Source organism: Protomyctophum parallelum, assembly GCF_964188405.1.
Source record: "Protomyctophum parallelum genome assembly, chromosome: 2".
Lineage (NCBI taxonomy): Eukaryota > Metazoa > Chordata > Actinopteri > Myctophiformes > Myctophidae > Protomyctophum > Protomyctophum parallelum.
Genome location: NC_139699.1, coordinates 32,122,729 through 32,136,861, shown reverse-complemented (window position 1 = coordinate 32,136,861; position 14,133 = coordinate 32,122,729). Strand labels below are relative to the sequence as shown.

General features: G+C 44.4%; 1 protein-coding gene and 1 pseudogene across 3 annotated transcripts in view; one reads left to right on the top strand and one right to left on the bottom strand.

The window, feature by feature from the left end:
- The window catches only part of fbn1 (fibrillin 1), an 86,547-nt gene extending 72,932 nt beyond the window's left edge, over positions 1 to 13,615 (top strand). For both annotated transcript variants that reach the window (XM_083760088.1, XM_083760089.1), the window contains 16 exons: positions 296 to 448; positions 1,747 to 1,809; positions 2,291 to 2,407; positions 2,620 to 2,739; positions 2,844 to 2,966; positions 3,841 to 3,972; positions 5,114 to 5,239; positions 6,273 to 6,479; positions 6,686 to 6,811; positions 7,129 to 7,251; positions 8,453 to 8,569; positions 10,026 to 10,154; positions 10,259 to 10,378; positions 10,952 to 11,183; positions 11,570 to 11,753; positions 11,878 to 13,615. In XM_083760088.1, the coding sequence (XP_083616214.1) occupies positions 296 to 448; positions 1,747 to 1,809; positions 2,291 to 2,407; positions 2,620 to 2,739; positions 2,844 to 2,966; positions 3,841 to 3,972; positions 5,114 to 5,239; positions 6,273 to 6,479; positions 6,686 to 6,811; positions 7,129 to 7,251; positions 8,453 to 8,569; positions 10,026 to 10,154; positions 10,259 to 10,378; positions 10,952 to 11,183; positions 11,570 to 11,753; positions 11,878 to 12,258 (2,453 nt within the window). In that variant the 3' untranslated portion in view covers positions 12,259 to 13,615. The remainder of the gene's footprint in view (positions 1 to 295; positions 449 to 1,746; positions 1,810 to 2,290; positions 2,408 to 2,619; positions 2,740 to 2,843; positions 2,967 to 3,840; positions 3,973 to 5,113; positions 5,240 to 6,272; positions 6,480 to 6,685; positions 6,812 to 7,128; positions 7,252 to 8,452; positions 8,570 to 10,025; positions 10,155 to 10,258; positions 10,379 to 10,951; positions 11,184 to 11,569; positions 11,754 to 11,877) is intronic.
- LOC310854594 (receptor for retinol uptake stra6-like) overlaps positions 1 to 14,133 on the bottom strand; it is a 197,525-nt pseudogene that overhangs the window by 113,279 nt on the left and 70,113 nt on the right. The window lies entirely within an intron of this gene.

The following is a 14,133-nucleotide window of genomic DNA, read 5'->3' as shown; positions in this document are numbered from 1 at the left end:
AGACCTGGTACTTAAGACATGCAAAATACAGCCCTATAACCTCTTAAGATATATATATATACTTCCTTTTATGCTAAATAGCGAAAATAGCTAATCAACTGTGGATTTAGGCTACTTTAGCCTATTTCTTTGCCGAATGTTCGCCTATTATTACTTGTCCAGAATAGGGACGCTAGGGTTCATTTGCTTTACAACGCTTTCTCTGATTCCTTCTCTCTCTCTCTCTCTCTCTCTCTCTCTCTCTCTCTCTCTTTCTCTTCTCGGCTTCTCCTCCACCCTACAATTCGACCCCTAGACGTCCGCGAGAATTATTGCTACACCAAGTTTGAGAACGGACGCTGCCAGGCCCCGAAGCCCCTCAACACCACCAAGGACCAGTGCTGCTGCACGGCCATGCCGGGCCAGGGCTGGGGTGATCCCTGTGAGATCTGCCCCAGCAAGGATCAAGGTGGGTGGAGGAGCACAGGGTCACATTCGTACACTCTCAGAGTTTAATTAACACTCTGGGGTCAATGTGTGCAATTTCAGGCGCACAAAAGCACACATCTTCATAACAGGGCTCGATTCTTGGCCCTCTGCTTTTCTCCTTGTACATACTGCCATTGGGCGAACTCATTACCAATCACGGAGTAAATTTTCATTTCTATGCTGATGATACCCAACTATATCTTTCTGTGGCTCCAGATGATCCCTGTGCTTTAGACCCGCTGTTGACCTGCCTGTCTAGCATCAAATGTTGGATGAGTGAGAACTTTCTCAAGCTAAATGAGGATAAGACAGAAGTTCTCATAATCGGTTCTAGTGAGCAGAAAGAATCAATAATAAGCAGACTTGGCAACCTAACTGTAGAATCTAACAGTACAGTAAAGAACCTGGGAGTTATTATTGATTCTGAATTGAACTTTAATTCACACATTAATCATGTCACCAAGATTGCCTTTATTCACCTTAGAAATATTGCACGAATCAGAGCCTATTTGTCCTTGGACGATGCAAAAACGCTAATCCATGCCTTTGTTTTTTCTCGGCTTGATTACTGCAATGCACTTTTTTCAGGACTGCCTAAGAAAACAACTGACAGATTACAACTTGTCCAAAATGCAGCAGCCAGAGTTTTAACTAGAACTAAGATGAGAGAACATATTACTCCAGTTTTGGCATCACTGCACTGGCTTCCGGTTGTTTTTAGGATTGATTTTAAAATTATTTTACTTGTCTATAAAGCTCTCAATGGTCTCGCACGAGTCGCACCTTCCTACCTACATGACTGCCTGCATAAATATGTCCCAAACCGCCCCCTAAGGTCTTCCACCGCCGGCCTGCTCGCTTTGCCCAAAAAAAATGGCAACTAAAAAATACGGGGAAGCAGCTTTTTGCTTCTACGGGCCGTCGGCATGGACCAAGCTCCCACTGTACCTTCGTCAGGCAGCCTCTGTAGACATTTTTAAAGCTCAGCTCAAGACCCACTTCTACAACATTGCCTTTAATTGATCTTTAATTTTTTATTTTTCATGTCCTCACTGTCCTCACTGTACTGCATTACTGCTTGTTTTTTAATGTCGTTGCCTTGCTTTTCTTTTATTCTCCATTGTTCTGTAAAGCACTTTGAGCTGCATTTCATGTCATGAAAGGTGCTATACAAATAAAGTTTTATTATTATTATTATTAACATCCTGCATGTTTTTTACTTTTTTGTTGTCATTATGTATTATTGATCTCTTAATGTTTTCATGTGTTGTGTTCCAGAGGCCTATCGTATTCTCTGTCCTAATGAGGGCTATCGAACAGGGATAGATGACAATCCTATAGGTATGTTTATTGATTTGCACTATATGTTGTTTATCTTTAAAAAAGACGACACTTTGTGGACATCTGCGTGAAACGAACACAAGGTTGGAGGGTGGGAAGCCGGGTGGGGAGGGCACTCTCTGTTGCTGCACTAGTTGCAACTCCTGCAAGTTGGTCAAGGTGCCAGTTTAGTGAGGAGAACTGGGAGGGATCTTGTGTTCCTCTGCATTTCCTCCTCTCTGTGAAACGTTTCACTGTCAAGTGAAAAGAAGTGGACTGGCGACGTCACATATATTTCACTTCACATGTGCAGGTACTCCCTTGGCCTACTGGCAGCATGCACAAATATATGCCGCTGATGGGTCCAGCGATTTGCGATATTTGCCCCTGACAGACTCACAGATGCATTTGTAGACTATACACCATAACAAAACGACACTTTGTGCTATGTCACCGTATGTGTATGCTTGTTGCTTATTTTTGTGCATTTCTCTAATTGTAGATATCGACGAGTGTGTCAACAGCCCTTGTGTCAATGGCCAGTGTATCAACACAGATGGCTCTTTCCGCTGTGAATGTCCTTTGGGTTATCGACTGACAGATTTAATAAACTGTGAAGGTCAGTTTACTCTCTTCCTGTCTTTCCATCTCTCACAAATGTCTCTCTTTTTTACACTGATTCCGCCATAACATATCTGTCATGATGTCTGTCAGACACACACACACACACACACACACACACACACACACAGACACAGATTTCTCATTTCTCTGTACAAAGCTTTCCTCTAAAGGGGCAAACATGCTAAATATGCCTCTCTTCCACTGTAGACACCGACGAGTGTGACATTGGAAACCCGTGCGGCAACGGCACATGCACTAATGTGGTCGGATCGTTTGAGTGTGCATGCGATGACGGATTTGAACCTGGCCCAATGATGACCTGCGAAGGTACGTACTGTTCTGTGGGCTCTCTCAGACGGACCATGCAGCGTGTGCGTGCGTATTAGCTGTTAGAGGTCACAGCTTTGACTTCTCCACTGTCTCCCGCTCAGATGTAAACGAGTGCTCCCAGAATCCCCTGCTGTGTGCCTTCCGCTGCATCAACGTGGTGGGCTCCTACGAGTGTAAATGTCCCACGGGCTACGTGCTGCGAGACGACAAGAGGATGTGCAAAGGTACGAGAGCCCCACTCATTCCCCCGTATCAGCCAGGGTCTGACTTTTACTGGGAAGATGTGTTGGCATACTACAGACAGAGCACTTGAAAGACGACTGACTGGCCCCTCCATAAAGTTACATAATGCACTATATCTGAGACACTCCTCGGATGCTTGTCTCGGCTCGACTTAAACACTCTTTTAGCGATGATGAAACCATGGCAACTGTCATTTGCTAAGTGATTGTTTACACCAGCAGAACGCCCTGATAGCCAGAGAAACCATGGCTACCAGTGGTGTTTGGAAGGATGGGGCCGAGGCAGGAGGAACGTCTCAGAGTCTATAGCATCATTGTTTACATTTCAGCTCCAAACAGACCACCGGCTATCTCATTTCAGAGCTATAACACTAGAGAGCTCACGGCGGGAGGGGGATGTACAGAATACATGGCGGTGTAGCACGTGTATATTCCTGACAAGCATGTGTCATCACATGTTAATTGTGGTAAAGGATCCGACGATTATCAGCTGACTGACTCAGCTGGTAAGTCTACTCAGTTTCAGGTTGTTCCTATGGATTCTCACACCTGCTGGAGTGACATTTGTTCCTACAGTAGGTTGATAGTGCAAATGTTATATTCAAAGATTGCCCCAAAACAAGTGAGGGATAATGGGGTTATTGAAAGATAATCCACATTAAGGGTTTACAGTGTATTATCATTCTATAACTGCACAGAAGTTTTATCCCTTAGAAATTAGCATTATTCTTTGTGTCCTCAGTGCATTGGAAGACTTACACTACATTGCGTCAGTAAAGTATCACCATTAGTGAATCATTGGGTTACCCGAGTCGCCTTCACTATTTTAAGTGTACAATATTGTCTTGTTTAACAGACCAGAATGAATGTGAGGACGGTATAGATGACTGCGCCAGCCGAGGGATGACCTGCAAGAACCTCATTGGCACATATATGTGCATCTGTGCCCCCGGATACACTCGACCACCCAACGGAGAGGGTTGCATTGGTAACGCTTCATCATTAATTTTGTCCAGTAAAATGTATTTTGGCCTCGATGGCCATTCATTCAGTCAGGCATTACCAAACGCCTAACTTTACACTTGGTTGCATGCTGACAATAGCCGATCTACAAGCTCACAACGTGTCGCATCGTGAGCTCATAGATCTACTATTTTCCGAGCCCAACAACCAAGAACAATCTGTTCTCCACTAGTCCCTCCCTAACATCTTAGTCTAGTTTTTATTTGTTGACGAAATTGTCAATATATTTTGTCTTAGTTTTAGTCATCATAGCTTAGTTTTGATTTAGTTTTTCGTCAGTAAAAAAAGGTAGTCGACGAACATTTTTAGTCATAGTCTCAGTGGACGGAAACAACACAGATCAGATCAGTAGTCACATTCTCATCATGGTGGTCAACACATTGGCTAATGTGCCTCCCATAGTACTGTATACGAGTGGCTAATATGCCTCCCATAGTACTGTATACGAGTGGCTAATATGCCTCCCATAGTACAGTATACATACTGTACTATGGGAGGCATATTAGCCACTCATATACATGTATATGAGTGGCTAATATGCCTCCCATAGTACAGTATGTATATGAGTGGCTAATATGCCTCCCATAGTACAGTATGTATATGAGTGGCTAACATGTCTCCCATAGTACAGTATGTATATGAGTGGCTAATATGCCTCCCATAGTACAGTATGTATATGAGTGGCTAACATGTCTCCCATAGTACAGTATGTATATGAGTGGCTAATATGCCTCCCATAGTACTGTATGTATATGAGTGGCTAATATGCCTCCCATAGTACTGTATGTATGAGTGCTGGAGAGCCTGCTACTGTATACATGAATATGTTGGCACCGTTAATGGTGTTGGCTGCCAGCTCTGGAAAGCACCTCTACTATATGTATGATGTATTAGATAAACATCTAGCATGACCATAAACATGCTTCACACTTTAAGCTGTTGTTAATATTATCCCATGCCTGCTGGTGATACATTGATAGTTATTATCTAGGCTCTGACATATAACAGAAGTTATACTACCGCAAACATATCCATTGTATCTTTATGCTGTGTGTGTGTGTGTGTGTGTGTGTGTGTGTGTGTGTGTGTGTGTGTGTGTGTGTCAGATCTGAACGAGTGTTCCGCCAAACCAGGCGTATGCAAGAACGGCCGCTGTGAGAACACTGTAGGAAGCTTCCGCTGTAGATGTGACCAGGGATACCTCGCTAACCCTACACAGACAGAGTGTATAGGTAAGTACACTGCTCTCTGTCTGTCTCCATCACTGATACTAGTTCCGTAGCCTCTATCCACGGTCCTCCAATCTACTGTATGTCAGTGGTCCTCTACCTTTTCAGGCTGCGACCCCCAAAATAATCATATTTTCACTGGGGACCCCCTCCTGACAAGCACTTGGAATTGTAGGGTTTGAGGCGTTTGACTCATCTCCACAGATAAACATTGTGAAAATAGGTGGTAGCTGAGCTGGGTGATCAGCTATTTTCAAAATGTTTTCCTCTTTCTTATTTTATTTGACAATTTAGCCAATGTTTGACCAGTTTTTATAGTATAGTTTGTTGATTACTTTACATGCAGTAAATCGTGAGGTGACTCCCCTGGGGGGTCTCGACCCACAGGTCGAGAACCACTGCTCTTTGTATATGGTATATCAGGGTCTGTTTCACAACTTCTTTGACTGACCCCTGCATTATCAGGAGGGGTTTCCTGCTACAGCAGACTTTGGGAAATGGGTTTTTCTTTTATGTAATGCTCGAGGCCAACCATTTCATAGCAGTTCTTTTCATCATGGCACAGTTAGGAACTATTTTCTCTGAGTGTATACAAGGATAAGGGGGCTAGGACCTCCCTGCAGAGGACCTGCTCTCTAATCTGAATGTATACTTCTGGCGTAGACTAGACGTGATGTACTAAGTAAACACTCATGGAAAAGACCAGGGTGACATAATATTCTGAGCTGCCAGGACACAGACAGTGGCGATAGAACCATTCGGTTTATCTGGTCCAGTCTGGCTGCTTCTGAGGTCAGATCCTTTGTGGGAGGATGGAAAGGTCAACAAGGATGGGAAAAGTATGAGAAGCACTTAGTGGATGTCATCAATGTTAACTCCTTCATGGACTCCCTCATCCTGTCCCTGTGACTCTCCCCAACCCTTTGTGTGGTCTCGTTTTCTTCCCCTTCCTTTTCACTCTGTGTTTGTTGTCTCATTGTCTCTTACACCATCTCACACACCCTACCTCCTGTCCGCCTCGCTCTCCTTCCTCTAGATAACCGCGAGGGCTTCTGCTTCACGGAAGTGCTGACCACCTTGTGTCAGATGACCTCAAGCAACAGGAACTTGGTGACCAAGTCGGAGTGTTGCTGCGATGGAGGCAGGGGCTGGGGCACAAACTGTGAGCTCTGCCCCCTCCGTGGAACCACGCACTACAAGAAGATGTGTCCCCTGGGCCCCGGATACACCACCGATGGCAGAGGTATCTAGGAGCAAAGGAGTCTGTGTTAACAATGGAATTGTCTTCTCATTGCACACAAAGACAGTTCATTAATAATTCAATGTCAGAATAAGACATACTTTAAGGTTGTTTTTTTTAAAGTCCAATTAAACCCTATTTTACATTATTGTTTCCATCCAGGCAGTTATGCCGTTCATTTAATTTACTAATGCGTTCTCTGCATTCAGACATTGATGAATGCCGTGTGATGGGCAACCTGTGTAAGAACGGCCAGTGCATCAACACCCTGGGCTCCTACAACTGCATCTGCAAGCCTGGCTACACCAACGACATCACCGGCTCGCAGTGTGTGGGTAAGGTCTCAGTCTCATTAGCCGGCACCTACTGTAACTGTACATAGTCGTCCTCCTCCTCCACCAAGCCCCCAACGCTCCCTCCTCTCTCATTCCTACAGTCTAGTAAAGTGTTGAAACTATGTGCAGACTGGCCTATGTGCAGACTGGCCGAGCTCTCGTCTGAGAAATACAACCTATGTCTGTCTGTCTCATCACTTGCCCCTGTGGAATTTCTGGCAATGAGATCAAAGGCACTCTCAGGTCTCTCTCTCTCTCTCTCTCCGTTTATCTCTGTCTCCGTCCGTTCACCTCACACTCTCTGTCCTTCTCCTTAGATGTAGATGAGTGCATTCAGGCGCCGAAGCCTTGCAACTTCATCTGTAAGAACACGGAGGGAGGCTACCTCTGCTCCTGCCCACGCGGATACATCCTACAGGAAGATGGCAAGAGCTGCAGAGGTTAGACCCGCACATGCACGCACACACACACACACACACACACGCACGCACACACACACACACACGCACATGCGCACGCACACACACACACACACACACACACACACACACACACGCCCATGCACACGCCCACGCCCACATTCTCACTAAGAGCAACCGTAGTGCTGATAATGATTGGTAAAAAAGTTTACCAAAGAACCTTGGGAGCTGCAATATAAAACCCAAATGTAAAACGTGTACTAGCTGTCCCTTTAAGATCCAGCTTGGAGATGTTAGTGGTGGGGGAAGAGCCTGGCCTCTTACTCACTGTGTGGAGATGTTAGTGGTGGGGGAAGAGCCTGGCCTCTTACTCACTGTGTGGAGATGTTAGTGGTGGGGGAAGAGCCAGGCCTCTTCCTCACTGTGTGGAGATGTTAGTGGTGGGGGAAGAGCCTGGCCTCTTCCTCACTGTGTGGAGATGTTAGTGGTGGGGGAAGAGCCTGGCCTCTTCCTCACTGTGTGGAGATGTTAGTGGTGGGGGAAGAGCCTGGCCTCTTCCTCACTGTGTGGAGATGTTAGTGGTGGGGGCAGAGCCAGGCCTCTTCCTCACTGTGGGGGCATAGCCAGGCCTCTTCCTCACTGTGTGGAGATGTTAGTGGTGGGGGCAGAGCCAGGCCTCTTCCTCACTGTGGGGGCAGAGCCAGGCCTCTTCCTCACTGTGGGGGCAGAGCCAGGCCTCTTCCTCACTGTGTGCGTGCTAATGAATGTGGGACCCATGTCCACATCGTGCATTTGGCTGTATCACTGTTTATCAGACTTGTTTTTGAGTCTAAACAAGCAATGTTCATTATTTTTTATAGCCTCTCTCATCTTTATTCATCAAAAATGGAGTTGCCCCACCCCCCCCCCCTCCTCCACACACACACACACACACACACACACACACACACACACACACACACACACACACACACACACACACACCACCCACGTTTCCGTTGTCTGGTTCATTCGAAGTTCATTTGTAGGTCACTGACTGTAGAAGGACTGGAATTTGACTCACAGAGAGCTGTAGTACGTACTGTAGTACGTACTGTACATGCCCTGGTGGGACAGCTCTGACCACCATATCCATTCCTACGTGCTCTGTTGCAAAATAAACAGTCCTTTTTTCTGGTACTTAAGTTCCTTGCTATATTGTTTATTATAATCTCTTTTCCAGATCTGGACGAATGTTCCACCAAGCAGCACAACTGTCAGTTCTTGTGCGTCAATACCATTGGAGGGTTTACTTGCAAATGTCCCCCTGGCTTTACCCAGCACCACACTGCCTGCATTGGTAAGCTACAGCGCACACACACGTGCACGGCGCACACACACCTCACACAATATTTCTTGTATAATAATACTTTTTGATTACTTTCAGCCTTTTCAATTGTTTTCAGACAAACAAGAACAATAAACATACCAACCACAAATCCACTCACAAAACAAAGGCAAAATATCGCAAACCAAAAGACAAAACACAAAACAGTCACAAGGAAAGCAAACATACAATAAAACTCAATTAAATCAAAACCAAAATTATTCTTCATTAGCAATTCCCAGTGTATCAATATGAATAATATTCTTTATGATTATATCCTAAACTAAAGTTCTATTTAGGGCAGCCTGACATTACAAAATAATGTGAACCCAACTCACCCCCACACATCCTGCTTCCCCTGCCTAATACACAAAGAATTCGGCAATATCCTTTATAATCTAAATTATTGTTGTATCTTTCATCATCTCAGCCAGCCCATAAAAGACCCTTAAAGGCCTCCATCTAACCCTTACTAAACCTTTCTCAGAGTTAATGGACTCGGGCTGATATCACACTGATCTTATTAGGCTTGACCGTTTCGTAGTCATGGTGGTTTAGCAAGGCCTTGTTATGGAACGCTGGAATGGATCGCCATGGCTACCAAAAGCTTTTATTACACACCAGAAGACAACTCCCATGACCTCATATCGAACCAGTAGAGAGGAATGCTTTGCCCGCTTGTGGAGTACTAATAGGTGATCTGGCAGATTGCATTGTGGAGGGTTACAAACGCTTGACCTGGATGTCACTCATTCAAATACCTAGAAATAGTCACATATGCAGAGACATTTTTGGGTTAACTAAAATTAACACATATTGTTGTTCCATAGTTTCACAATTACTGTTTACCCACAAAACAAACAAAAAAAGACGTAACCATGCGGCATTTAGTCACTCTTCGATATGAAGCCAATATGGAAGTCATGAAAGCGCTGCAGTTCCAATTAATGTTTGTGTCGCTGATTCCCCTATTCCGGCTGCAAAATAATGTATATTCAATTGGAGTCAATGCTTTACTAAGCTCAAAGGTTTACTAAGCTAATAAGCTATATAAAACCAAGTATAAAGAATGTAATGTATGTTTTCATTTGCTAGTTTCAAGCCGTCTTCCCACTGCATGATTTAAGCGTTTTTGTAAATTATGGTCCCATTAATTTTACAATGGATGATAAAGTAGGGTATGTTTTCAGGACTACCCCTTTCCTTACCCTGTTTCTGTAACTAACAATTTGTTCTTTGTCAGCTTCAAAAGATGTAATATTTAATTTTTGTACATTCCAAATCTAACACACACTGACTTTACAATATTATTTGGAATAAAGACTTGCTCTGCCATGTAAGGCATAAGAAAGCAACTCCAGTGCTGGTTTGGGATCTCTGAACCGTAGATTAGTTGGCCTCAAATCAGCATTTCTTCCTCTCTTTGTAGACAACAATGAGTGTTCTAGTGACCCCAACCTCTGTGGCTCCAACGGTGTCTGCCAGAACAGTCCAGGAAGTTTCAACTGTGACTGCCAGCGAGGTTTCTCACTGGACCCTAATGGACAGTCCTGTGAAGGTCAGTAGCCCACTGCTATCACGACTATATAATATACAGTATATGTCCCATATCACAACTATTATGAATAGTTAGTTACTAATGTGCATATGTTCCTTTGACAGATATGGACGAGTGTGACGGCAGCCACAGATGCCAACATGGCTGCCAGAACCTGGTAGGAGGTTACCGGTGCAGCTGCCCACAAGGGTACTTGCAGCACTACCAGTGGAACCAGTGTGTGGGTGAGTGCTTCCACACACTTTCTCTCACATCTCATAAAATATTCTCCCCTCCTCTAGAAGTTATTTCCCACCTATGAAAATAGGGGTCCTCCAGGGGGTTCCAGTGGAGCCCTCAGCAACATTAATTAATTGATTGATTGATTAATAGTTCAAGTTCACCATTATTATGTTTGTAAGTACAATTATAGAACATACAAGAATGGCTATTTTGAGTTTTATTGTTACTCTTCATGTACTTCAATGACAGTTATGGAATCATATCTCAAAATGGACAATAGAATGGAGTTCCCATGCAGAGACAAAATCATATCAAATGTGGTGGCCTAATGTTTCAAACTGGGGTCCTTTAAATGGAAAAAGGGCTGAGAATCATTCCTCTTAGGTGCCGCCAAACAGAAATACTCCTCACTATGCGTACGGAAATAGCCCTTTGAAAGCACAGCTACAGTTCTGCCTTTATGTATTCACATGTTTATGACATTTACTCCAGTGTTTCCCAGTATTGTATCCGCTCCCCTGGCTGGGATGACGTCTGTCTGTGTGTTTACTTCCGTTTGACCTCCTCTGTTCTAGATGAGAATGAGTGTCAGAACAGCCATATTTGTGGGGGTGCGTCGTGTCATAACACCCTGGGGAGCTTCCGCTGCCTTTGCCCTACTGGTTTCAACTATGAGCAGGGCGGTAGCGGGTGCGCGGACGTCAACGAGTGTTCTTCAAGTTCCAACCCTTGCAACCACGGCTGCTCAAACACGGACGGGGGATACCTGTGTGGATGCCCACCTGGATACTTCCGTGCGGGACAAGGGTATGCGAGTGAGCCTGTGCACGCTGTAAAATACTCAGTGTTAATGGGTAAACTAACACTGATCCAAATGAGGAAATCCAAGCATCACATTAGCCAAGACTATATAACTGCATATCAAAAAAACAATTTATCAATAACACTAGTCAACCGTCAACAAAACTAGTCTAAATGTCCCTCTAGCGGCTCCTAGAGGTAAACACAAGCTGACCAAAGTTATTTGAATCAACATCATCCCTAGAGCTCCGTGGCCTCACTAGAAAGGCTATAAATGACAGTTAATCACTGTGTACAATAATGAGCATTCTCCTACTCCTACAGCCTTCATGTACAGTCATCAAACAGTGCTAAATACATAGTTATAATTGATGGCCATGTCTATGTTTCAGTCACTGCATCACCGGTATGGGCTTTTCTGGTCCTGGCTCCAGTATTGGAGAAGGAGAAGACTCACCATTGACAGATGAGAACTCCCTATCACCTGAAGCATGCTACGAGTGCAAGATCAATGGGTACCCTAAGAAAGGACGTAAACGTCGAAGCACCAACTCAACACTTGAGGGAGATACACAGGTAATACTTATTACCTGCTTGTGTATGTACACAGTACTATCCTCATTTGTCTGCCCACCTGTCAGGATAAATACCTGCTTAGATCAAGTATGACTTTTCACAAATCATTGTGTCTCTGTGGCAGACCGAGCAGGAGGTCAGCCTGGCCAGTGTTGACATCGAGGACACCTTGCAGATCCACCTGAACATCAGCGACCTGAGCAGCCGTGACCGCATCCTGGAGCTCACGCCTGCACTGTCCACCCTCAATGACCATGTGCGCTATGCAATTGACTTTGGCAACGATGACGGCTACTTCAAGATCAACCAGAGAGAGGGTGTGAGCTACCTGCACATGGCCAAGAAGAAAGCCCTGCCCCCAGGGGCCTACGTCCTACAGATCAGCAGCATGCCCCTCTACAGGAAACAGGAGCTGGCTGAGCTAGAGGACGAACATGATAAAGACTACCTCACAGGACAGCTGGGAGACGTACTGAAGATGAGGGTGCAGATCATCCTGCATTAACCACCACAGGACTGAGACGGGCGGATGTCGCCCACAGCCACTGATCCAAGGCCAGGCTCCAATTCCCCTCAACGCTGCGTCCACGTCAATGGGATGAAAGAGGAATCTTTGAATCTGGGTCATTGGCTCGGGACAACTTCTACCCGCTCTAGTAGAGAGGAGCTCGCCGCCAAAGAGACAACGGGAGGAATGGGGGGACTGTATCATTTGATTCCCAAAGATGATTCTACATATCATAGATGCAATCTCTCGTGGCTTTTTTTGTTTAAAAATGCCAGCTGAACCTGGCAGTAAGAAAGAGTCGACAACTTCAGCTGTGTGTAGAGTGCTCTGTGCTGAGTGGAAGGATTGTGAGAGTAGGTGTTGAATTTGTACGATGATATGTGGAATCAGGCACCACTTTGTAGGGCACATGGACTGCAGAAGGTTTCCAATGCCAAGGTTACACCACTCTGCGTAGGTAGAGAAAAGGGGTGAGTCCTAATAGTCTTACGTGGCTTCCTTTCCTCTCCCCATACACTAAATGACGACTTAACCAAGATATCCACTGGACATCCATCCATCAGTTGTGACTGTTCCTTTGCAGTGAATATGAAGAAAATGAAATGGGAAAAGAGAGGAATCCACTTTTACTATTAAGACGTAGACATATCTAAGCTTGAATGACTCCTTCAGCATATTTAAACCATGCTTTTCCATCTTTCCTACTGACTAGAATTATTCATATTTACTGGTGCTAGCAACACAACCACATAGACTTCTGAATGCACTGTACTACTCAAGAGAAAACAGAAAAAACACTCAGTAGTCAAAAAAGAAAAGATATGCAATCCCGTCAATCTTTAAAGATTTCATTTGTCTTTGCAACCAAAACAAAAGTTTGCTTCATAGCCTGTCTGCTCTCCTTTATACTACATGTAAATTAAGTGTGTTTATACTGTAATAATCAATGCCACTTTTAATCTATGAAGCATTTGTAAACTATAGGAAGCCCCTTGAATTGGAGGGGTTTGTAATGGTGCTTATAATGACCAACTACTTCCTTTGTAAACTGTGTATACACACACACACACACACACACACACACACACACACACACACACACACACACACACACACACACACACACACACACACACACACACACACACACACCTGCACACACATTGTGATGATGCCGAACCTGGGCCTTCATGATTATGCACTGAGGCCGTCATGGCCACACATTCTCTCACAAATCCAATCAGTGCTGCATCGCCACGGACCAACCTTAAGACACCCGTCTGTGTTCTCTGTTCACATCAGTGAGGGTTTAGTTGTAAATTCACAATAAAAAACATATTTTGGTGTAAATGTATTCACTGCTGTACTTTCGCTTAACTTTGTCCACACTATATCAGTGGTGTATAGGCCTACAGTTTAAATGCATCATAATCCATCCCATTGCCTTAGTTGGTCAAACAGACTAATATTACAGGTAGTGTACGTGGTGTTTTTTTGGTTAAAACAACGTTTATTGTTAAAGCTCTATATTCTGATAGTGATCATTGCTAGTGTTCAGTAACGTGTCTCCAGGTCGTTCTCAGACGAGCCCTACCTCGCCGTTTCCAGTCATCCCGGATACATCCACGAACCCCTTTTGGTGTTTTCAACATTTCAACAACGTTATAATTTAGCTATTGAAAAATAGCAGATCTACAAGCTCATAGCGAGCTTGTAGGTCTATTTTTGAAAAATTGTAAAAATGAGGCACAAATCTTTGAATATATATTCTTTAAAAGTGAATGTTTTTAACTCAGGTGTAAATGGGTTAATGTGGGACGCCCTCATGACTGGTGCCCATGTGTTTGTTTCCTTTTGAAAGGAAAATGAATG